The 23,617-nt window shown below is 40.4% G+C and overlaps 1 protein-coding gene across 1 annotated transcript in view; it reads right to left on the bottom strand.

Annotated features, from left to right (window-relative positions):
- DSCAM (DS cell adhesion molecule) overlaps positions 1 to 23,617 on the bottom strand; it is a 442,855-nt gene that overhangs the window by 16,132 nt on the left and 403,106 nt on the right. The window contains exons 28-32 of the mRNA XM_017810914.1: positions 19,107 to 19,137; positions 12,962 to 13,077; positions 10,439 to 10,588; positions 5,871 to 6,068; positions 2,187 to 2,489 (exon numbers count right to left, since the gene is read on the bottom strand). Of these exons, the coding sequence (XP_017666403.1) occupies positions 2,187 to 2,489; positions 5,871 to 6,068; positions 10,439 to 10,588; positions 12,962 to 13,077; positions 19,107 to 19,137 (798 nt within the window). The remainder of the gene's footprint in view (positions 1 to 2,186; positions 2,490 to 5,870; positions 6,069 to 10,438; positions 10,589 to 12,961; positions 13,078 to 19,106; positions 19,138 to 23,617) is intronic.

Raw genomic sequence — 23,617 nt, forward strand, 5'->3', positions numbered from 1 at the left:
AAATACATTAGGTTCTTTTATTTCTTCTCTGTATTCTCAAATGCAGAATTAATTTGATTAATTGTATTTGAATTACTAATTACCCCTGGAGAATTTCTGAAGTGGCGGGTGGAATAAGAAAGATGCCCAGTAAGTCTTTCCTCACTGATTTGAACACTAAAATATTGTTCTGTCTGCTACTCTTGAAAATCTTTCAGTCCGTGTGTTTTGTTTGAAGCCCTTCCTAAAGTGACCTTTAATAATGTGTTAGTCAATATTTATGGGCCAACATTCAAGCTGCTCCACTGGAACACTCAAGTTTTTTTTCCAAGGTAATGAAGCTAATTATTAATTTTATAATATATTTCAATTCCTTACTGCAAAGGAAAGCTAAAGGTAATCAAGAAAAGTAAGTAAAAAAATAAAGCCATTAAAACTAACAGAGATAAACATGACTACAAGTCTGTAAATCACTAGAGGAGTTCTAAGGATGTTCCAAACCTGGAAGTTTTTAACTCAAGCACAGGGACTAAGTTTTGGTGCTATCTGCCCTCAAGAAAATCATCTTTATATGGAATATATTAGAATACTTCCAAATACTAAATATGCATAAATGATGCATTTGGAACATGAAAGAAGAGATATTTGTTAAAGAAATGATAAAAAATATTTGTTGACTGACTGGAAGGAAAGAGCTGCAATTTTGACTTAGCTGTGAATGTAGATGCTTCCCTTTAGCAGAGTAGGAATAAATATTTATCTTCCTTCTTTTGAGTTAGAAATGAAAAGTATTTTTATCTTTATCTATTTCTACAGCTCCTGGGTTTGTGGTTCTACTCTGTGACTACACAGAAATCAGCAATTTCTCTCACTATTTTATTTCCTACTTTATTTTCCCTCTTATCTATCTGTGTGACACACTAATTTCCTGCCATGAGTATTATAACTTTCTACCTTCTGCTTGGTCTTTTTCTTCCCACATTTTTCTTTGAGCTTTCTCTTGGCAAAATCCTTTATGCTTTCTTTTCAGTGTCAGCTCCTGCTTTTGAGTGACTTTCCTGATACCACTGTCTACCTTCCATTCCTCTGCATTCACTGCTTTTCCTTTTATGGTGACTAATTAGGCAAAGACCATAGATAGCTCAGTTATTACTCTTTTTTTACACAGATGACCACTACTGATTACTTCCTTTGTATATAAGTAACCCCATACACACCGGCAAATGTATAAAATAAAATAAGATAAAAGGAAATAAAATAAAAAATAAAATAAAATAAAATTTAAAAAATAAAATAAAATAAACCAAATCATTTTTTCAGAAAGCACACAAACATAATTATGCCTTTTCCCCATTTGAATCCTCCTCCACAGTGTCACTTCATGTATCCTGTAACAAAGACTGATAAATCTTCTGAGAAGATTTTATGAAGTATTTGATCTCAGAGTATCACAAACAGTCTCCCTATGCTGTTGGGCACTGGGGGATCCCTTGAAACAGCATTTTTTGTGAAAGGGAAATTTGATTGAGCCCAATAGATGGATGACCCTCAGGCACCTTCAGTCAGTGAGAAGTTGGAGTAAATTTAAATGTCTGAAGGTAGAAAGCTCCATATTCCTTGAGCTATTAATTTTCTCCATTTTTTATTCCTCCCCCCTTTTAGATATCCCTTGTTTGATATTAGGTGATGTCAAAGAGAGAGTGTAACAGCTCCAGAACATCACCAAAGGGTTATTACGTGTGTGACAAGCTACGAAGCAGAAGGGATGGTACAACTTCTACAATCTGTCTTTATGAACTGCTATGACAGTGAACTTTGCTCTCCAGCACGAAGCACTGCAGGGAGACACGTTTTATCAGTGGGTGGTTTGAGCTGGAGACGGGCAGATGGACCCACATATGGTCTTATTTATCTCAGAAGGGTCAACTGCCTGATGGCTGCAAGTGTAGAGGAGTGGATTTGATGGCTCGGACAGCTTCTTTCTGTTCCTAAATTTCCATGTTTTCTGCAGATGGGAGAACATGCTCAAATGTTATATTAACTGAGAGAAAACCAGTTATCTCTGTAAGTAGTTACAGGATATACTGTGGACTTTCTTTCCCGTTGAGAAAGGAAAGCCTCCCGTTGAGACAGACCCTCTCCTGCTGCCCAGCCTGAGGCGAAACTCTCCCCCCAAGGACCCAAAACGTCACCTCCCAAAGCCTCACCTGGCCGATGCGCCTTTGGAACCGCCATGTTCATCACCCTCCCTCCATCCTGAGGTTTGGGGGGGGACGCTGTGAACCTGCAGATCCCCGACTCCGACGGCGTGCTGGAGGTGAGGCTGTCGGTGTAGTCGTTAGTCCCTGCCGTGAGCTGCTCCGAGGAGGTGTCTGATATGAAGCACTCGGTGATGGTGAACTTGGCATGTCTCAGCTGCTCTTCCATCTTGGCGTGCTCGTACGCCCTCGCCAGCTCTTCGTACGTTGAGGAGGCACTTTCTGTGGAGACCATGCTGCTTCTCGCTCGATCTGAAGCGTTGGGAGTACAAATGGTGAGAGAAAGGAAACAGCTACACAATCCTTCCTGGGAGAAAAGCTCTGAGCGTGGTGGTGTTTCAGAACAAAATGCAGAATTATCAGGGCGACTTAAAGGAATTTGCTTCACTGTAAATGCCTGCACAAGTGTTAGTTTGGTCACTAACACTTGTTACACATAATCTCTTATTCTGTGAGCAGCATCGTGTGGTTTAACATTAAATTCGTGTTTTAGAAGAAACAACCTTTAACAAATTAAAAATGTTACTTTTTTCTTTTTTTTTTTTTTTTACAAAAAAATCATTTCTCTAAAACCTAAACGCCTTAAAAATGTTTCAAGCCCACAACCCAGATTCAGCAAAATAAGGAACATTTTCTTTACATGAACTTTTTTAATGCATCTCAGAAGTGTATTGATGAGGTGATATCTAGATGAGAAAGGACAGATTTTTTTTGTCCTGTTTCTATTGTATATCTATCTATCTATTTTTTTTTTTTAAGAAAGTCCTGAGAACAAAGGTCAAATATAAAGGCAGTATGTCTCAGATATTGTCTCCCTAGACACCAGGTAAAACACTAACTCATTTCATTGGGAACAAAGGTCTTAAGAAAGCAATATTTGGTAAGTACAGCCTGCAGTCACTCAATGCCTTTTTTTCAATGCTGCTGAAGCTAATGGGGGATTCATATTTGACACACAGGTTATTATGACCTACAAGCTGTTCTTTTCTCCAGATGAGCTTCTGAGAATATCAATATCTCTAATACAACACCATTATTGAAGACATAAATGGCTACTGATACTTTAAAAAGCATTCTGGAAGAGCAGGGCTCGTTTCTGCAGGGACAAATCACTGGGCTGTTGCTCCCATCGCTCTTCTACTCCAGTGGGCTGGAAGAGCAGAGGACTTCCAGAAGTTCCTTGGGCAGAAGTTGTGTTTCATCACAAGATCTGTGCAATTTCAGACATTGTTGGTGATGTTCAATAAACAGGCACAATGTAATAGCTAATTCATAAAAATGGGCCTCCTGTAGCAGCCAGAGGCAAGTGTGTCGTTATTGCAAATCTTTATCTTTTTTATTGCGTGCCTGCATCAGTTTTCATTGTGCACAAAGAACAACACTCCTGCCACTTGTAAATAGGGCCATACATTATTTAAAATGACAAGTACTTCTACAATATGCTGTAACTTGCTTAAGATTTTGAGCTGGCCAGAACTTAACAGGGCTTTTTCTTCTTTTTCTTTTTTTTTTTTTTTTTCCTTTCCACCCACAGGAAACATCATTCCATTTTTCACATTTGATTTGTAAATCAGACCACAGTAACGTCTTTCCAAATTTCTGGTCAGCTGGAAACTCCCAGAAGGCAGCAGTTGCCCAGTGCCACAGAGCAGTGTCTGTAAATATGATGGTCATGCAAAGATCATAAAATGTTTGGTCCGTGGAGCTCAGGCTTGAACACCAAGGACCAATTCCAGGACCAATCTGCTTGAACACCTATGTTAAATTTGATGGAAGTTCATCCAAGCCCAGGGAGAACTTTATGAAACTCCACGATCTTCATGAATATAGATTAATCAGAAAATTTCTAATGGCCTCTAGTTAGAACATTTGAGCTTAGTTACAGCTTTAAACTGCTGTCATGTGTTTCTCCTAAGCTTAAAAGCTCCTGCTTTGTAAGCCTGGAATTGCTTTTAGAAGAAGTGCTAAATTCTGCCAAATATCAACTTGCATGAACTGGCTTCAGAAATATTAATTCCATATTGGAAAAGGGATCAAATATTCCATAATAGCTCAATTGATTCTTGAACACATGATTTGGCTACACATGTTTATTTGAAAATTTTAAGCTTAGGTTAAACCAACTCTATTCTTTTCCCAGAAACAAGTGGCATAATAGAGCTGCATTTTGGCATAAGAAAACCTTTCCTCAGCATGACCTAAAACTTGCTACCCCTTACATGGATCACTGTGCTCAAAGGTAGACACAGGAGTGTAGCCATGTTAAGATACAGATTTTGAAGTCTGTTTACAAAATTGTAGTTTGTCTATTAAGCCACACAGTAAATTTAATTTCTGCCCTTTGCCACACACATTGGAAACATATCCTTGGGTGACAACATGTTGGAACACATCCAAATGCACCTGAAATTTGGAATGTCTGCAGAAAGGGTTTCTGAGAGAAGATTTGCTCTTCATGTTTGTGTGGCTATTAAGAGTTAATCCTTAAAGCTTTATGATAATTCTACCGGAAGAATTCAAGATGAAGTTTGTCAGCTGGCTGGAGGTGTCTATTGACTGCCATTACCCTAGGGAGGCAACATAGGGGCCTACAAATTTAAGAGGATGGGTTATGAAAAGATAAGAACTCCTGTAAAATACTGGATGTGAGGGAAATCAGATGCTTGTTCTTCTACAGAGAACAGAAACACTCATACTGGTTTTCATGGTGAAAGGCCACACCTACTACTTTTTAGCTCTGCCACACATTTGATGAACACTTTTCCTCTAAAATCAGGATAGACAGTAGGCAATTCCTTCTGAGGAGGAAGCCAGTGTAATCCTGGATTCACTTTTATCAGGAATACCTTTGAACAGTGTTTACCTCTCTTCTTATTTAACTTTTATTGTATTTGTTTTGAGACTATTCTTCTGCTTAATTATTTACTCATTTGTTTGCCTTTTTTGTCACTTGTTCAGTGTAGGGCAGAGGATAAAGCTTATTTTTCAGTTACAGTTGCATTTGTAATGTGAAGGCAGCAAGAAGAGATGAAGACTGCAGGCAGAATATGTATTCAGTGTCTCCCCACTTGTCATCCAGAGGAATGAACCTTATGCTGTTTCCCAGGAAAATCAGAGCTAGATCCTGCAGAACTCAGTGCTATGAATGGATTTGAACTTGGACTGTACTTCCAGAATTTTCCCTCTTTTTTTTTTTTGCACTTAAAATAAACCCTGTGAACATATTACATGGATGCAAAAACATAAATACTAATGTGAGCGTAGCTCAAACCTGAAAACCATTCCACCTGTGACTCGGGGACACTCCTGGTTGCTAAAACTGCCCCTTCCTAGTCAATGCCATTTCAGGCAGTAAATTATCATATTTTTTCCTTTTCCTTCAGGAAACTACAGGAAAAAAAAAATCACCTTTCAAAGGACTCCAGCACGAGTGTGAAGAACCAGAGGCACAATATTTGTTATCATTAGCACCGCAAGCACTTTGTGGCACCCCTTATAAATAAATACCCTGCAGGAAAAACAGCCCAGCAGGGAAAGAATAACGACACCCAAGCACCAAAGGAAGCACATCCAGGAGCAAGGACGTTCCTGCCGCTGCCGCTGTTCCCGTTTTCCCTGCGGAGAGCCCCGTACCTGTGTCCTGCGAGGGGCTGACGCTGTAGCTGTCGCTCTCCTTGTCCACTGATCCCGCTGGCCTGGGGGTGGGGAGCCTCCAGTCCGTGGTGAGGGTGTGAGCTGATATGGTGGGGTGAGGTCTGTTGAGGGTCCACTGGCTGGCGTAGCGGTTGCGAGCGGTGGGCCCGGTTTTGGCGCTTCTCCTCGTGGTGGGGTCTGTGGGGGGTAACACAAAGGGGCTTTGCCTCGTGGGTTGGTAAGGAAACAAGCCCTGTCAGAGCTGTAGAATCCTAGAATACCCTGAGTTGGAAGGATCATCCAGTCCAAGCCCTGGCCCTGCCCGGGACACCCCAACAATACCCCTGTCCCTCAAAGCGTTGTCCAAATTCTCCTGGAGCTCTGGCAGCCTTGGGGCCGTGCCCACTGCCCTGGGGAGCCTGGTCAGTGCCCACCACCCTCTGGGGGAAAAATCTTTTCCTGAGATCCAACCTGAGCCTGCCCTGTCCCAGCTCCAGCCCTTGCCTGGGTCCTATCACTGGTCACCAGTTACCCTATGGAAACAACCCAGGGGTCTACAAATTTTAGAGGGCGGATTATGAAGAGAGGAAAACTCCAGCCTGTAAATTACTGGATGTGAGGGAAGTCAGATGCTTGTTCTTCTACAGAGAACAGAAACAGTCATACTGGTTTTCATGTTGAAAGGCCAGTCTCATTTACTTCTTTCTAGCTCTAGCACTGCTTTTTCATGTGATGAACATTTTTCCCCTAAAATCAGGGTAGACAGTAGGCAATTCCTTCTGAGGAGGAGGCCAGAGTAATCCTGGATTCAATTTTATCAGGAATATGTTTGAACAGTATTATACCTCTCCTTGTTTAACCTTTCTTATATTTGAGACTATTCTTCTGCTTAATCATTTACTCACTTATTTGACTTTTTTTTGTCACTTGGCCCTTCGCTTTCCCCTTCCAGAAGGGGATGGCCACTGAAGTAATGTTGGTTAAAAAAAACAAACCCAAAACATTCTTTGGGAGGGAAAAAATGAACAGTGGAAGTGCTCATCATTACCAAACTGCTAATGCTTTTTAGAAATACCCTCTTTCTAATGAAACTCTACATTTGCAGATGCAATGAAGAGCTGGGAGTCCCATCAGTGTTCCATTGACACATTCATTATCCCTTTACTCCAACACAAGTGGTTCTCCAGTACTAAAACCACTTTGGGATGTGAAAGAGCACAAGGCAAGTAGATTTGGTGAGAGATTTCACACCACACCTCAAGTGAAGTGTAAGGCAAATTATCAGCATAGATACGCCCTCAGAAATACCTCACAATAACTGCTCTCAGTTTCTAAAAAGATGTTCTCAGAAATGTGGTGATACAATTTGCTATTCTGGACATACTGTTACTATATCACAGTATTGATCAGCTACAGATTCCCAATTTTATTTCAACAAGTAGCCAAGACATAAAACATAAGTTGTAATAGTGCCATCAGAGTTACAGGAACAGTTTTATAAAGGTTTGACTGCTTTAAAACAATTAGTAAATTAATACAATTTCTTAAACTTTAAAAATAATTTCCTACTTATTTAAGGTCAGCAGTGTTCTATTTTTTATTATCCTAGAGATAATAGGGTGACCAAGAGAGTAAAAGCAAACTGTGTGCCAAAATTGACCTCCTTAATTTTATTAATGAATTGTTCTTCTGTAAAAGTGAGTCTAACAAAGCAAGTGCAAGAGAAAAAAATCATTATGTGGCAAACAGAGAGTGACTACATCAGCACTGAAGGATTTCTCCTCCAAGCTTCTGAAAGGATATAGCTGACAATAGAGAGAAAGGGTATTAGAAATGAAAAATTCACAGCTATTCAAATGTTCTTTGACATTCAAATGGTGAAGTCGTCAGTCTTTGAGGTAAGAGACTTTAGCAGAAGCAATTAAAAACAAAAAGCCAATACCCAGATAATGATTCTGAGCACTGATTCTGCCTAAGCATTCCCAGTGAGAATTTGTATTCTGCTGCTTCAAAGAAACAAGGTATTTATTTACAAATACCAGCTATGGGCTGATCCCTTGTCCTATTTCTCATCTTCCCCTACAGCAGTGGAAAAATTAGAGCCCGGTGCCATTGATAATTGATCCTCCTGGTAGTGCAGCACAGAGCTGCCTCACATGGATAACATCCAAAAATACTCCTGGCATGATGTTCCCAGCCTGTTGGTTTTATAAACTACTGCCTCTACCAGCTGTGGGAATTTGGCACGTGGCTGTGGAGTGGCCAGAAGTGAGCCTTGTGCTTGCTCTGAGGGAAAAGATGAAGGAAAGAAGGAGAGTCTGGAGAAGAGAAGGATCAGGGGGAATCTCATCGTTGTATATAAAATACCTGAAGGGAAAGTGCAAAGAGGACAGAGCCAGGATCTTGCCAGTGGTGCCCAGTGAGAGGACCAGAGACATTTCACAAGGCAAAACATGGGAGCTTCCCCCTGCAAACCAGGAACCACTTCACTGTGAGGGTGAGGGAGCCTTGGCACAGGTTGCCCTGACAGGTGGTGGATTCTCCATCCTTGGAGACATCCCAAAGTCATCCAGGCATGGCCCTGGGCAACCAGCCCTAGATGAGCAGAGGGGCTGGACCAACCAGTGTCCAGATGTCCCTTCAAACCTCAACTGTTCTCTGATCCCATGGGATTTTGTCAGCAGTCTGAAGGAGCTGGGAGAGCCTCCTGCCAGCACGCAGGAGGTCAGTCCTTGTCCTGCTGAGCATGTGCTGAGCAGCAGCTCTGCCCCAGCTGTGCTGTGCCTGTACAAGGCTCTGCAGCACACACACAGCAAGTTCCAGAGCTGCAGTGTGATGGAAAACAGCTCCCATCTGGTGCCCCAGCTCTGCTGTCACACACTGAGACAGAACTGCAGAGAGCTGAGGTGAGCAAGGCAAAGGGTCACGGAGCATCTGTGTTCTAAATAAATAAATTAGAACGAGAGAACAACTTAAAAAGTGCTGTAAGGGAATATTTGCCACCCAGTGAGTGTGAGTGTGCTCAGGTGGGAGGATCCATAACTTCTGAAAACCAGCTGGGCACTGCTCTCCTCTCACAGAGAGAGCTGTGAGTCTGGACAAAATCTCACAGCCCAGCCTCTGTCAAAGCCTTCTTAGTGTCTTCTATCCAGAGAACTCTCCGGAATTCTTTGATCCAACCCTCCTGCAATCAGATCTTTACTGCATAATAAAGGTGATGGTGGATTTTTATTTCCAAAGCAGGGCTGGACACTGATCATACTCCTACACATAAGTTAAATCCATGTTTAATTTGAAGGAATCCTCTCCCTGGCTGCAGTGGAATGAAGGACACAGTTTCACACAATAAAGGCATTAGGTAAGAAGTTGCTGGGCCTACAAACTGCTGTGGTTTGATACAGGCATGAGATTTGCCTCTTTCCTTATTAGAAAAGGCAAGGTTGGAAAACAATGTTCAATCAGACAATCTTGATCTGCCAGCATGATAAAAAAGATAAAATGGTATTTTTGCTCTTAGTGATCAGGCCAGCCAGCATGAACATGAACTAGAGGAGTGAGACAAGAGTGGTCCCAGGAGGAAAACAAAAATTGTACATTGACTCTTCTAATTCAAAGGCCATGACTCTCCATAGAGGAAAAATATGGTACTAATATTAGTACTGTGGTACTAATCTAGTCCTCAAGAAATGACTGACCATGTCTTCAAGCTGACAGAGGCACAAAAGCAGCAAGGCCAAGAACAGCTATTTTTTTAATAAAGACTGGGGTGGAAATGGGGATGAGATGAAGATTTTTCAAACAATCTGCTTTCTAGCAACTGAACTTTCAGCATTTATGTTCATCAAACTCACCAAATAAACAGATTGTAAAATGATCAGGGGATAGAAATAATCCAAGTGATTTCAGCAACTGCACACTGCTGTGAACTCCACTTATATAAAAGTCCTAACTCATAAGTAATCCTTCAATCTAGTGGTTTTTTCCCCATTTACATAGATATGGAACATATTCATGAGATGAAGGGGAAGAATGGATTGCATCAGTATATTAACTTATGATAGGATTTTAATCACTATAAGAATAACGCAGCATGAATGTATCTGGGAAAAGTAATTTAGCAAAATAACTAAAACCAGAAATAAAACTTCTTTTTCTTTGGAAAAAGCAATAATGAGAAATGTATTTCTTGCCTGATGGAGAGGCAGGGAGGAAAGATGTATTTTGAAATACAATAGAGATTGATCACAGAGGAAAAAAAATTATATTAGACACTAAAAACCATTAAGCTAATTTACCCAATAAATTCAGGAAATTAAAATCCAGCATGCTTTTGGTCTAATGAAAGCCAGGTATGAATTATTTCAAATTACACCTACATTTCAGATGCACATGCAATTTTTACCTTATTGAATCCCTAAGTGCAATTGTTTAAGAAAAGTTCTCTGCTGACCTAAATAGATATCTCTCTGCTCTCAGACAGAAGGATGAGGATGCAAGTGCAGGAGCACAGCATTAATTTTTTTATGGCTTTTTCCTCTCTAGAAAAACCCGTTTTCTCATGTGCTTACTTGTTCCTGGCCGGGCATCAGAAACATCCACCAGTGGTCCTGTGGCTTGTGACACAGACTGGTAATGGACTGTGTGGGTGACAGTCAGGGACTTCTGCTTGGATGTCTCTCCAAAGTCAGCATCAGTGAGCAGAACTGTCGATCTGTCATCTGTAAGTGAAAAACAAAACCCATCAGAAAATGAATTTTGGGGTTGTCTTCATAAGTCCCCAAACTTATTTCCAGCTGGGCACCACCACGGACAGAGGCAGCTCCCTTTTCTCTGAAGGACTGGGGGTGGCTCTGAAGCCACCACAGCTTGGGAACCTCTGGGTTTAAACTGAAAGTTCACACAAAACTAAAGAATAAGTGTGATTTTCTTTGTGATTTCACCTTAGAGATACGCAACTGAGGCAGACTGTTAAACATCCTCCCAAAAAGCTGATTTGTGTGCAATTATTTTCAGCCCTATTTCCTTCATTCCCATCTTTTGACCACTGCCCTCTTCCCCTTCATTTCCGCAGAGCTCAGATGAGCTTTTCAACTACATATTCAATTTATTCCTTTTTACTGTTCACTTATTCCTGATTTTTAATGTGAAATCACCCATGTCTCCCCAAAAAGAGGTCATTAGGTAATGTTGCTAATGAACCCTCTACCAGTCCCCTTTTTCTCCAGATATTGCAGGAGGGATGGCCATGACCCAGGACTGCTTTTCCTGCAGGTGGAAAGACAGGTGGGAAGCCTGACCTTGGGAAGGAAGAAAAAAGGTGAGCACTAACCTTTACTGCTGTATGGTTTTGCTGCTGTTTCTTCCCTGTGGGGTTGGATATATTCACCAAATTTCTACACAGACCTTGATCCCTGCAGGAAACCAGTGCTATGCAGCACTTACTTTTTTATTATTATTTATTATTATTTTTGTTTCACTTGTGATCTCTGCATTGTATATTTTTTTGTTGTTGTTGTTCCAAAGAGGAATCTGGTCCACTTGATCATGGATGGTTTAACAGCAACAAATCTTTCACTGCTTGCAGAACAACTATTTGCTGTGCTATAAGACTTTCTTCTGCATTCTTTACAGTCTTTTTATCCATTCAGAACAGCAGTAAAAGTCACAAGGATTTCCCACTGTGCTATGCTATATGGATTTGTAATGTATTCCAAGGGGACTGGCAGTCAGTAGGGTTTCTGGGCATTTACCAGTCAGCAGAGGTTGATCTGCTTCTTCTAAGCACTCCTGGTTTTTGTTTTGGTTTTCTTTTAACTTGACAAGACACCACAAGGACGAACAGCTCTGCACAATAACATAACCAGCATTTTTTACCCAAAGAAGGCCATAAATAGAAGGAGCATTATGAAATCAAATCGCTCCGTCTCTGGCAAAAGATGAGCTCTTATTCAGGTTGGGAATAAAGCCTCTTGGCAGCAAACTCTGTCAAACACTGCCAAAATCCCAGCTTATTCCGAGTGCTGTGTGGAAAGCTGGCTGTTACCAGGCCATGATCACATTGCTGCAGTTAAGGCACTAATAGTATTTTCACTATGACCCCCCCTCCACTGCTCAGGAGCTGTAACTCAAAAGCTAAAGCTGTTTTTCAGGGTGAAGGGCAGGCTTTGGGAAGCTCCAATCAGGATTTTAAACGTCTGTATTTCAGGTGAAGCATCTCCTTTTCAAATCTGGGATGGGCACGGGCAGGAGGTGCAGAGATGCCACTCTCAGCTTGCTGACTTTCCTCTCTGGCCACACCATCCCTGGGATGCTGTTAATTCTCAGCCATCAAAAGCTGCTTTTACACAGATTTTTACCCCAAAAAAATAAAGTTAGGAGTCTAACAAGATCAGCCAAGAGTGTCTTGCCACAGTGTGCACCCCTACAGTCACAAAATGTTGGACTTTTATTCTGCTGTGTTTCCAGACATCTTGTGTTTAAATTATTTGGGAAAAAAACCCAAACAACCAACACCAAACAATTCTATTTTTCATGACAGTTCAGCTATGTGCCAGTCACACGAGAAATCTTGTTTTCTGTTGTATCAAGGAGTTTAAATTTGAATTTTGCATAGATATACAAAAGCTGAAAACTGATAAAAATGTTGAAATATCATTTGCTGTGAACAGGTGGACACAATATGCAACATGTAAGTTTTAGAAGTTGGCTGTAGCAAATCTCTAAATACTGAGATTGTAGTTTCAGAAGTTCATTTTCATTTTAAGTAGTGCCAGTGATCCAACTGCCTACTCAGAGCCAAAAGAGAAATCAAAATGAAAATCATAAAACTGCCAGTCTTCAATTACATTTTCTTCAAGAGGCTCTTTCCAACAGCTTCATTTTCCTAATGTCCTGCATTATTTTAAATACTGTACTGAGATTACTTAAAGTGGGAAGTGACTCAAAGGGGAGGAAAAAAAAACCAGTTCAGTTTTCAAATGTGGGAAATTACTTTGTAGCTCTTTTTTTCTTGATGTGAGGAAATGGTGTGAGGTAAAGGAATTCCACCTAAAAGTGCCCATTACATTAAGAGAAAATAAGCCCAAGTTTACCAATGGTCTCCATGGTGTCCCTCTCCTCGATCAGAAGTTGTGCTCTGGGAATGTCTATGTGCATCCTCAGTGTTTGCTGCTGTTTATTAAGTGTATCTGATGTCCTGGTGTTCTTGCTGAAAACGGAAGAGAATTGAACACTTTTAACACTCTGCCTCAATGAAAACATGTTTGCAAACATCCTCATTTTAAGTCTGTCCAGCTCAAACAAAAATAATGTCACCCTAATCATCAAAAACACTCATAGGTCTTATTTTCCCCTCTTCAGAACAAGTGCAGAGTATTAATTTATTGCACATGACAAGCTGTTAGATGAAGGCACAGTGTGCAGGGATTTGCTCTGTTCTTTATCAGTGGGAATCTCCTGAAAATTTCATACAGTTTTCTTCAAGTGTTGTCACATAATGAAATTAGTGAAAACACTTTGGAAGATGGACCTTTTCTTTCCTTTCTCATGAATCTCAGTAAAGCAACACACAGCCGATCAAACAGGTTGGCAAGAAAATGATGTCTTGAGTAATTTCTAATTATTTTTTTAATATTTTCATTATTTTTCATTAGATAAGTCCCAAATATCACTTGAACTGATAAATGAAAAAGTAAATTAATAACTAGGAATACTATTAATAGATTGCATAAAATAAATAAAGGTTTTAGTCCCATTGATGTTCCAAGACTAAAATCGCAAATCTCGTTTATATTCAAGGATTATATCTAATTGATTGATGCAATACTCCAAAAATGAACATAAACCAATTATTCTACCATCATGCAAATTGAAACAATTTCATTTTAAAGTTTGTGTGCCAGAAAATGACTTCTTAAATGAGCTGTCTACTGAAAGAAAATGAAAATGGATAGTAAAACTGAGTGCTGCAGTCATTTCTTGCTCATAGCTTGCACCAAGAAACCTTCAGATTGCACTAAAAACCCAGGAACTTTCTGCCCTTTTAGATGTAATTACTCTTTGGATGAAATGAAACATTTGAAAATACTTTACGCAGGGAGGCTGAGGGGAGTTCTGACAAATCAGCCAGCGGTGTGATCCAAGTGCTCCAACTTCAAAGAGCTTTAAAGCCAAGTGGAGGCTCATTTTCTGGTGTAAAATAGCTGTAGATCACTCAGTTTAATTCTGCTTTGGCAATGAATTATTGTTGTTAATGGAATCAGCAGAGGACTATTAAGCTGCTTGATGATAAGCTCTGCTCTTCCCCAGCACGGGCCTCGACATCGGAGATTAATGCGTGTGAGATGAGCCCACATCTCCAGGAAATGTGGAGCCCACATCTCCAGGAAATGTGGGCTAATTTCCTCCTGTGCCTCCATGTGAGCAAGACCTGATTATCTCAGGTCTGGAGGTTCTCTAGAGTCCTTTCCAGGAGGAATTTTCTAGTCGTGTGGTCAGTGATTCTGCTCCACACCCAGGAGTGGGACCTAAATGCACAGGGGTTCACCTCTCTGGCTGAGTCACACCCTCTGGCTTTCCCTGCTCTTGCTGTCCCCAGCATCAACACTACCTATGCATCTCAAATTTAATGTCTCTTGTCTTTTCCAGGGGAGATCAGGTGGTAGTGTTTCCATATGTGCACATGGACAGCTGAAACACAGTCAAACAGCCCACAACTGGTGCCTCGTTTCTGCTGCATTTAATAATCATGGAAGCAAATTATCAGAAGAGCTACCCAGGGGCTTCCAGAATTTTCTCTGTATATAATCAGTGGATAACAGTAGCTACAGTGCCTTATTAAGTACACAATTTTTCAAAGTCATTTAGTATTGTCAACTTCAGATAAATTCCACACTGATGTTCTCAAAGTCTCTGCACGGATTAGAGGCCACTGTCCTATTGGTTTCCACTCAAGTTGCAGAAATGTTGAAAGAATCAGAGACTAATATATTATCTGTGTGCCAGATATGCTTGAAGACACGCCCTTGAAAAGCTGGACTACTTTGGGCTTGTCCCAGGATTGTAGAGCAAAGCTATGATCAATTAGGAAACTGAATTTTTAATGTCAAATTTCAATAATCCAATAGTTACAGGACACATGCAATCAGACACATATAGAATCTGTGCAATGCAAAACTGAGTCTAGTAAATGTATTATTACACCCCTCTTCACTCACTAGGGATGCAGGAAATACAGGGATCAAATCAGCCATCTTATAGAAGGAATGCAGATCCCAGAATCCCAGTAAGATCTAGAATCTCTTCTGCAGGATGAATGCTCTGTATTTCTCTTATTGGAAAGTACTCAACTGCACAGAAAATATTGTTTGGACCACAGGGAGCAGGAGGACAGTTCCCCAGGTTTGCAGTTACATTGCTCACCTGCCAGGGGAGAATTCCCCATCCCACTCTTGTCTCCAGGGATAGCTTTATGCAAAATACATGGAAGGTTTTTCAAGCCCAAAGTGGAATCCAGAGCTCTCTAAAGTCAGGAATATTCCCTACTGTGCTGGAGAGCTCTGCCTTGGTTTGTGGGATCTCTCTCCTCCTCCCTGCTGGTCTAATTAATTCCACTTTACACAGCAGTGCAGTGACACGAGGTGTCCAAACACAGCACAGGCAGTTGGCAGAAGCAAGAGGGTTGCTGCTGATTAGGGGGCTGCCTCACTCTGGCTCAAGGAATTTTGAATTATTTTCTGCACAGCACACTGGCTCAACTTTCAATTTATAAAAACCTAAAGTGCCAACAGCAATGAAGTGCCTCTAGGACTTGGAAACAAGGCAAAGAGCTTTAGGCTTTCAGTTTTGAAGTTTGGTGCCCAAGTATTTTGTAACCTAGGAAAATTCAGGCATCAAATTATTGTAACAGTCCGGGGGATGAGGAGTACAATAATTAATTCTTTAAAGGGAGAAAATGTGTCTACCCTTATTTTTCTATATTTACAGTTATAAAATTCCCAAATATAAGCAGGTAGTATTCTTTACCTGTCAGACCTTGTAAGGATCTCTGTAGAATATAATTAACTCCCTCTGGTTCAAAGAATCTCTGAGCTCCAAATTGTTGGGAGCCTTGTCTGGGGAATGAGTCATAGAATCATAAAATGGCTTGGGGTGGAAAGGATCTTAAAGATCATCCAGTTCCAACTCCCCTGCCAGGGCAGGGACACCTTCTACTAGATCAGGTTGGTCAGACCCTCATCCAACCTGGCTTTGGACCCTTCCAGGGATGAGGCAGCCACAGCTTCTCTGGGCAATCTGTGCCAGGGCCTCACTACCCTCTGAGTTAAGAATTTCTTTCTAATAGCCAATCTAAACCTGCCCTCTGTCAGTCTAAAACCATTACCCCTTGTCCTGTCACTATCTGCCCATATAAAAAGTCCCTCTCCCTCCTTTTTAAAAGCCCCTTCAAGGTGCTGGAAGGCCTCAATGAGATCTCTCCAAAGCCTTTTCCATGCTGAACAACCCCAGCTCTCTCAGCATTTGCTGCAGTTTTTTACTCTAATAAAGTGTCTGCTTTTGGCCACTATTTAAAACAGGTACTTGGGCACGTGGGCCTTTGGGTCTGATTAAGAACAGCTTTTATGTACAGTCTGTAGATAAAAGGACCTTTTCCAGAGGAAGTACTTTGGACAAGGCATTTTGAAAGAGTGTACAGTTAACATAATACCCGCTTTTAAGCTATCTTTCTGGATCTTTATTGCAAAAATATTTATTTGAGTGACTGAAAATTTCTGTGTGCACAGAAGGTTAAACATGTCAAGCTAGTTATGTAAAGGGATTGAATATGATGCTCTGGAAACTCAGAGTCATTTTGGGTCCTTGGCAGAGAGTCAGGCCAACCCCACAGTTTCCTGGTTGCCCAAGCTGGTTGTCGTAAAAACAGATGGAAAACTAAATCTTTGTAAGTAATCAGCCTGACAGAGGAATATTTGGGGAGAAAAGATCCTTCACCTTGTGCTCAAAATTTAAAAGCTCTGTGAATTGCTAAACTGATTCACAGTGAACTGTTTCAAAGAGCGTGGCTGGACTGGTGCTTTCACCCAAAAGAATCATAAAAAAAAGCTGTGATTGTCCAGCAGCAGATTTATTTGTGAGTTTTTATTTGTGAGTTTTTATTTGTGAGTTTAAGGTATCAACAGCAAGTTGTGCAGCTCCCTTTAAACTGCTGACTTCTGAGGCTTATCCTGCTCCACAGACATTTGACTTACACAGCCAAAGCCAGAGACTTTCAAAGCAGAGACTAAAGCTCCGTTCTTAATCCGCTTTACACACGCTCACAAAAATCTCCTCAAAGGGAAAGATGCACAGAGCTCTCTCCAGCCCTCACACTCTCCTACCAAGCAGGGAATCATCTTTCCTGCCCTCTCCCCACATACCCCCTTTCTTGATATTTTTATCAGAGTAAATTTTGGGGAAATCTAAAAGCTATAAAAAATATGGGTCCTTATAATACGTGACCGTTGCTTTGGAGAGGGTTTATTATACTTTGGTTATTAATATGATGCATTTTCAGGAATATCTAATGGTGGTGGGTAGCTCGGGTCTGGTTGAAGGTATTTCCCAGATTTATCACAAATGACAGTTCCAAGTTCTGATGTGTCTGCAAATGTAGTCCTATATCCCCTACTTCCTCTGAAGTTCTGATGTCATAGTCATTTGCTTTTGTTCACACTTCTGGGAAAGAAATATAAAATATGACTATTTAATAAAAACAAGATTATTTTTTAATAAACAAGAGGAGAGAAACTGGCTTGATGATCATATTTCAATGCTGGTGCCAGAAAAACCAAAATGAAATGGTGGCAGATGAGTTACCCTGAAAAATAGCTCTGAACTAAAGGCTGAGAAGGGACCTGGCTGCTCTCTGGGTACATCAGGTAGGCAGGGAAAAGTCCTTTAATTTAAAGGTCACCATCACCAAAGGAAAAAGTGGCTCAAACCTGGTCACTTATGTTGGCAGTTTGATGAAGTTTTTCAAGTATCAGAGGAGTGAGGCTCTGAAACAGCCTTGCAGAGGGGGCCACGAGGTTTGTGAAGCCAACCAGGGTTAAGGCAGAGGTTCCCCGAGTTTGCAGGTTTGTTTTGAGCAGAGGTCACTTGGACTGGATGTCTTCATGCAGGAGCTTCAGCCAGTCCGTGCTGGGTTTCTTAAGAGAACAGACTTGCTGCATATGCTAATCTGGGCTGTTTGCTGTGACACCAAAACCACCAGAGCACACGTTCCTGGAGCTGCTGAGACCCTCAGTCTGCTGCTTGCAGGGGTTTCTGACGGGCAGAGGGGGAGGGTATGACCTGCCCTGCATGACTGGTCTTGTTAACATCGGTGGGCTTATTCAGATGCACTTGCAGACCGATGGCATAGAGCTGAATTTACACTAAACCCATCCGTCACCATGTCTTTGGTAAGTATATTCTTAAAAAGGGACGTGAGGTTTATCACAGGTGAGGAAGTTCGAGTATGGTTCATCTGATAAAATATCTGTGACACTCTCAAATTTGTTGCTCGAATATAAATATATTTCCCAGCAAATCAAAATCTGTTTGAACTTAAAGATCATCCCTTGGTGATCCCAGTTTCAAATATATGCAGCAGTTCTGAAGTTCAGTATTTTCCCTAGACAAAACAATAAACACTGAAGATATGAAATTTCCAACTTTGAAAGAATTGTGGTGCCAGTATAGTCATTGTGATGCAATTCAACAACTGAATTAGATTTATGAATGCTGAACTGATGGAACAGAACTGAAAAGTAATAAATGGATTTAACTGCTCTTCTACACCTTTGGGTATAAACAGCTAACAATAGTGAATTACATAAACATTGCTGCAAAGTTTAGAGATATTCACATCCAGAAATTTATTGCCTTTAATCAGATGATCTCTGAAGAGCAATTACTTTGATACATATTATGAAAATGTTTATTTGGAATAGGAAAAATGTCGAAATGGACCTACATAGCTTCTACAATTTAATCTACTAGCACAAGTTAGCAGGTTTTTTATCATTATATTCCCCCACAGATACTGTCCACAAATTGTCTTCTTTCTCTCATTTCTAACCATCAAGTGTCCTAACTCTTAACAGACAGGGTTTAGAAATAGAAAGTTTACATCCCGATTTGTCCCTACAATCATTTTTAAATATGATGCTGTAGTTGACAGACATTTTTCAATTAAAAAAAAAAATCTATTCTTACCTCATAAGCATTTCAGCCAGACTCTTTGCATCTAGAAGAAAATAGAAGAAATGTCATCACAAATGAAAATCTATTTGATAGATGCATTATTAGGAAGTAAGTGATTTGAATCAGCCATGTGTAAGACCACTGCTGTTTCTCAGATCAGTGGCAAGAATAAAATAGCCTCCAAAAGTCCCTAATTTTGCTGAAATTGCATTTCAGCCCCAAACAGCCCAATTAGTTCCTCAGTAGGAGAAAAGATGCTTAGAGAAGTGCAAGTTACCAGTGGCTTAACTGGAAAAAAATGACATAAACATATTAAAAGTAGGAACAGTTTAACAAGTAATGGGGATCTCTGTTCAATCCCAGAATCATTTAGGTTGGAAAAGCCTTCTCAGACCATCGAGTCCCCCCTGTGCCCCATCCCCACCTTGTCCCCCAGCCCAGAGCACTGAGTGCCACGGCCAGGCCTTCCTTGGACACCTCCAGGGATGGGGACTCCAAACCTCCCTGGGCAGCCCTTTCCAGTGCCTGACCATCCTTCCAGAAGAAATTCTTCCTGATGTCCAGCCTGAACCTCCCCTGGCACAAACTTGTTTGGTTGCTCTCAAATATGAATGTTTTTCCATGAGCAATAACTCAAAACTACTACTGGGTCTTCAGAGGACTGTCGACACACAAAGCAGGAGGTGGTTATTCCCACATGGATCAGCCCTGCAAAATGAGGCTCTGCTGAAGGAAAAACATTTCTCCTGTTGTTGTCACTGCTGCTATTATTAGCAGAAAATCCTTTGGGCACATAATTATTTCGATACTGAGTTCAAAAGACACAGCTGAAGTTTGGTTTTTCACGTAGGCTTCTGTAAAACTTTATCAATGTAGTATAATTATTTCTGTGGTTTCATTCAGTAAAAATAGACAACTCTGCTTTGTTCTCCTGCAATCAGCTGCTAAACAAACTCACTTAAAAATGCTTACTCCAGAGTCCTTAAGCATATCACACAGCAACAAAGCAGCCTTTTGTGCAACCAAGTGAAGCAAATCTGAGAAGAAAACAATTCCAAGTTCTGTCTTCAAACAACTCTCCTCTTATGTGAAACTTTACATTACTTCTTTTATCTACTTCTTGTAAATCTAATGGCACCTGCCAAGGCATTTACTGAGTTTGCCTTTGTTTTCCATCTCACCTTTTTTATTCCTCAACCACCTCTTGGGTCTCCAACACCTACAACATTTTCCTTACCAGTGATTCTATTAAATATCTGCCTTTAAATTTCAGAGGATGAAGGCAGAAACAATCCACCATCTTAACACATCTCTCCAGCTTGAGTTGCATTAATTTTCAAAAGGAATGGACAAAGGGCTCTTTTTATTCATTGAAAATCTCAACCAAACCCCTTCCATCCACTTTCTGCATTCTGTTCCTCTGACACAGTGCCAGCTTCTCTGTCTTAGCCTTTATTCCTCACCTACTACTGTAGAAGATGGATTTCTGGGCTTCCTTGAGATCTGTTTGCTCCACTCCTTTATTTTTAACCTCCTCCTATCCCTTTCCAGCACAAAGCAGGACAAGTTCCAGGTGGAGGGAAGGCCCATTTGCTGGGGCAGCCACCTTTAAAATTCCCAACACATTTGGTTTGCCCCCCTGGGAAATCAGGGACAGTGATACAGCTTTAGATTGCATCCTGCCACTTCTGAACTATCACGCCACGCTCAATACTTTCTGCCTGTGTGAAGGTGAACTGGCTTTAAAAACAAAGGGGAAACTACTACAGGAGTAGCAGAGCTGGGTTAATAGTAGGGAGAAAGAGCATTAAGCCATCAGGCTTCTGTGTTATAATACATGTTGACCTACTGAATGGCTGCTTGAACTCCAGAAGCCAATTGACCTTTTTTGTGACCCGACTGCTGGAACCACTAAACTGGGCAAAAAAATCAGGGCTTTGCTAAAAACTATGCTTTTTTAATAAACAGAATACTCCAGTGTGACAGAGGAGGAAGGCAAATGTTTAACTGTCCCTACATGCTAAACAAGGAGTGAAAGGATTAAGAATGGAGAGACTGCTGTTCTTAGGCTGCCACAGAAACTGGAACCACAAACCTGCTGTCTGTAAGCACAGACACAAATGTTTGCATGCAGAACACACTGCAAATCAAACTGCAATTCCCACTCCTCTTTGTCCAGCAGGCTCAGAGAAAACACATCTGCAGCCACGAAAGCCAGAATTACATCTGTAACTTGCATAAGTTCTTCCAGAAGGTCCCAGTGTGGAAATTATTCTTTTTGACGTAGGCTAGAGGAAAGCTGGCAGTGGAGTCATGATTTAAGAAAAATGGCAGTGATTATGGCAGGATTTCTAATTCAAAATTCTCATGAAAGTTGACCACAACAATTACTAAAGCAAAACATTTTTTTTTCAGTTAGGAGAGCAGAAAAACTTGCACACACTGTCATAGAGAACTTAGTAATGAGTTCTCTGGAACAACAATACTTATTGTACTTATTATATTGTTATTATATACTTTTAGAACAGGAAGTAACTTCCAGAAGAACAGAAAATGTCTAACATGGGATCAGCCTTCAAAAAGAAAGAACAAAAAATAAATTAGAATTACTGAAGTCCTATCAATCTGATCTTGGCAATGAGCAAAATGATGAAAAAAATTGAATGAAGCTTAATGAAATGAACTAAAGGAATAATTGAGGACAATCAATAAAGATCTGTGGTCAAGCAGCCATGTCCAACAAAGTGGATTTTTAAAAATGAGACTAAAATTCACTGAGAATTGATGACACTGAAAAATCTCTCACTGTGATATGATTAAATAACAGTAAAATCTTACATTTGTATTTCTCACAGCAAAGTGAGAAAGTACCTCGAAGTATTTTAATAAAAAGTAGCATGATGCAAAAATTAACACAGGAGCCATTTTTCATTTAGGAGACCATAAAGGGAAAGAAAAAAGGCTGTTACCTCTCTGTCTGATGGTGATATGAGTGTCACTGGAATACTGTGTTAGTTGAGAAAACCTACCTAAAGACTGCAAAGGGACCAGATAAAAGCCTTGACATTAATAAATGATGGGAAAGCTGCAGAGGAAAATTAAAGCATATTCATCTGTTTCATTTACCAATGAAAACATTAAGAAATTACTTGGATGCCACCACGTGAAAAAAATATCCTCAGAGGCTGAAAATGATCCAAAAAAGAACTTCAGCCCCTTTACAGAAGTAAAACAGGACCAGATGGGATGTTGAGCTGTAGCTTGACAAATTCAGATAAGTGAAATGCAATTTTTACAGAAATGTTAGCTAAATACTGATTACTTTTATCAAAAGTACTGATGAATTCTTTTTCACTGCCTATGTTTAAGTGAAGCTCAGATATTTTTCTAAAATCCTATATTCTGAGAGGAAATAATTCAGAGAAGTCTTATGTTATGCAAAAGCTGTACTGGTCAGTGATCATGAGGGTTCCTTAAGGGACTGTAACTCAAGAGTCTATGAATACTTGTAAATTAACCATGAAAAAATAATGTGCACAGCCATCATTTCCTGGAGCCAGGGGGCTTGAAATGTCCTGCTCATTACTGGATGGAATTCCACAGTATTTCTAAGAAGATAACACTTTCTTGTTTCTTCACCACATATTTTTAATTAAAAAAAAAAAAAACAACCCAAACTTCACAGAGGTAAATGACTTCTAAGGTTTCAAATGAAAAAGTTATTATAGAAGCTGAAGCATCCAGATGCCCTGATTTGCAGAGCTGTGTGTGAACCATAAGGGCAGTTGTCCTCTTTAATCTGTGAGTTTGCCCATGCAAAAACATCCAAAATATTGTTACAAAAGACAAAATGAGACCCAAAAGAGAGATGAGTATTTGCTAAGGTGAGAAGGAGTTAATAGCTATGATCGTGTTTTGGCTAAAATACAAAACAGCTAAACGAGTTGGTGGCTCTTGGAAGTAATTAGACTTATTTTTGTAGAGGATAAGTTGCTTTACTATTTTTTCAGTGTGGGATTTGAGAGGCTTTTTCCCCAACACCTTCAGTGAAAGGTCTGCTGTTCTGTGCCAAAATCTACAGGGCAGAAGCAACTGCAAGTGGCTGCAAGAGTCAAAAACTTGGCTGTGGCTCAGCCAGGTGTATTTACTGGAGGATTGATAAAGCTGAATGAATTCACAGGTCTAAAACTTATTCACACAGCAAACAACTGAATTTGAATGAGGATTAGAGAAAAGGACAGATCAGCAGCAGTGAAAGGCCAGTGAAGTGTTGCAATAGTTCTGTCATAACACATCAAGGGGAAAAAGCTGTGGCAAAAAATCTGAGACTATCTGGCTGTGTTTTCTAGCCTACTAATATATGGCTACTTTCATTTTAAAATTCAGGAATCATGGTTTGCATCTGCTGGGAAACTGAAATTCCCTCATCTTTAGAACATCAGATTTTATCCTTCAAAACAACCCCAGTTTTAGGTTATCAGAACCATTCACAAGAGAAGCAAACACCAGAAGCAAATGCCCAT

Source organism: Lepidothrix coronata, unplaced genomic scaffold (genome assembly GCF_001604755.1).
Source record: "Lepidothrix coronata isolate B3197 unplaced genomic scaffold, Lepidothrix_coronata-1.0 Scaffold30, whole genome shotgun sequence".
NCBI classification, from domain to species: Eukaryota; Metazoa; Chordata; class Aves; order Passeriformes; family Pipridae; genus Lepidothrix; species Lepidothrix coronata.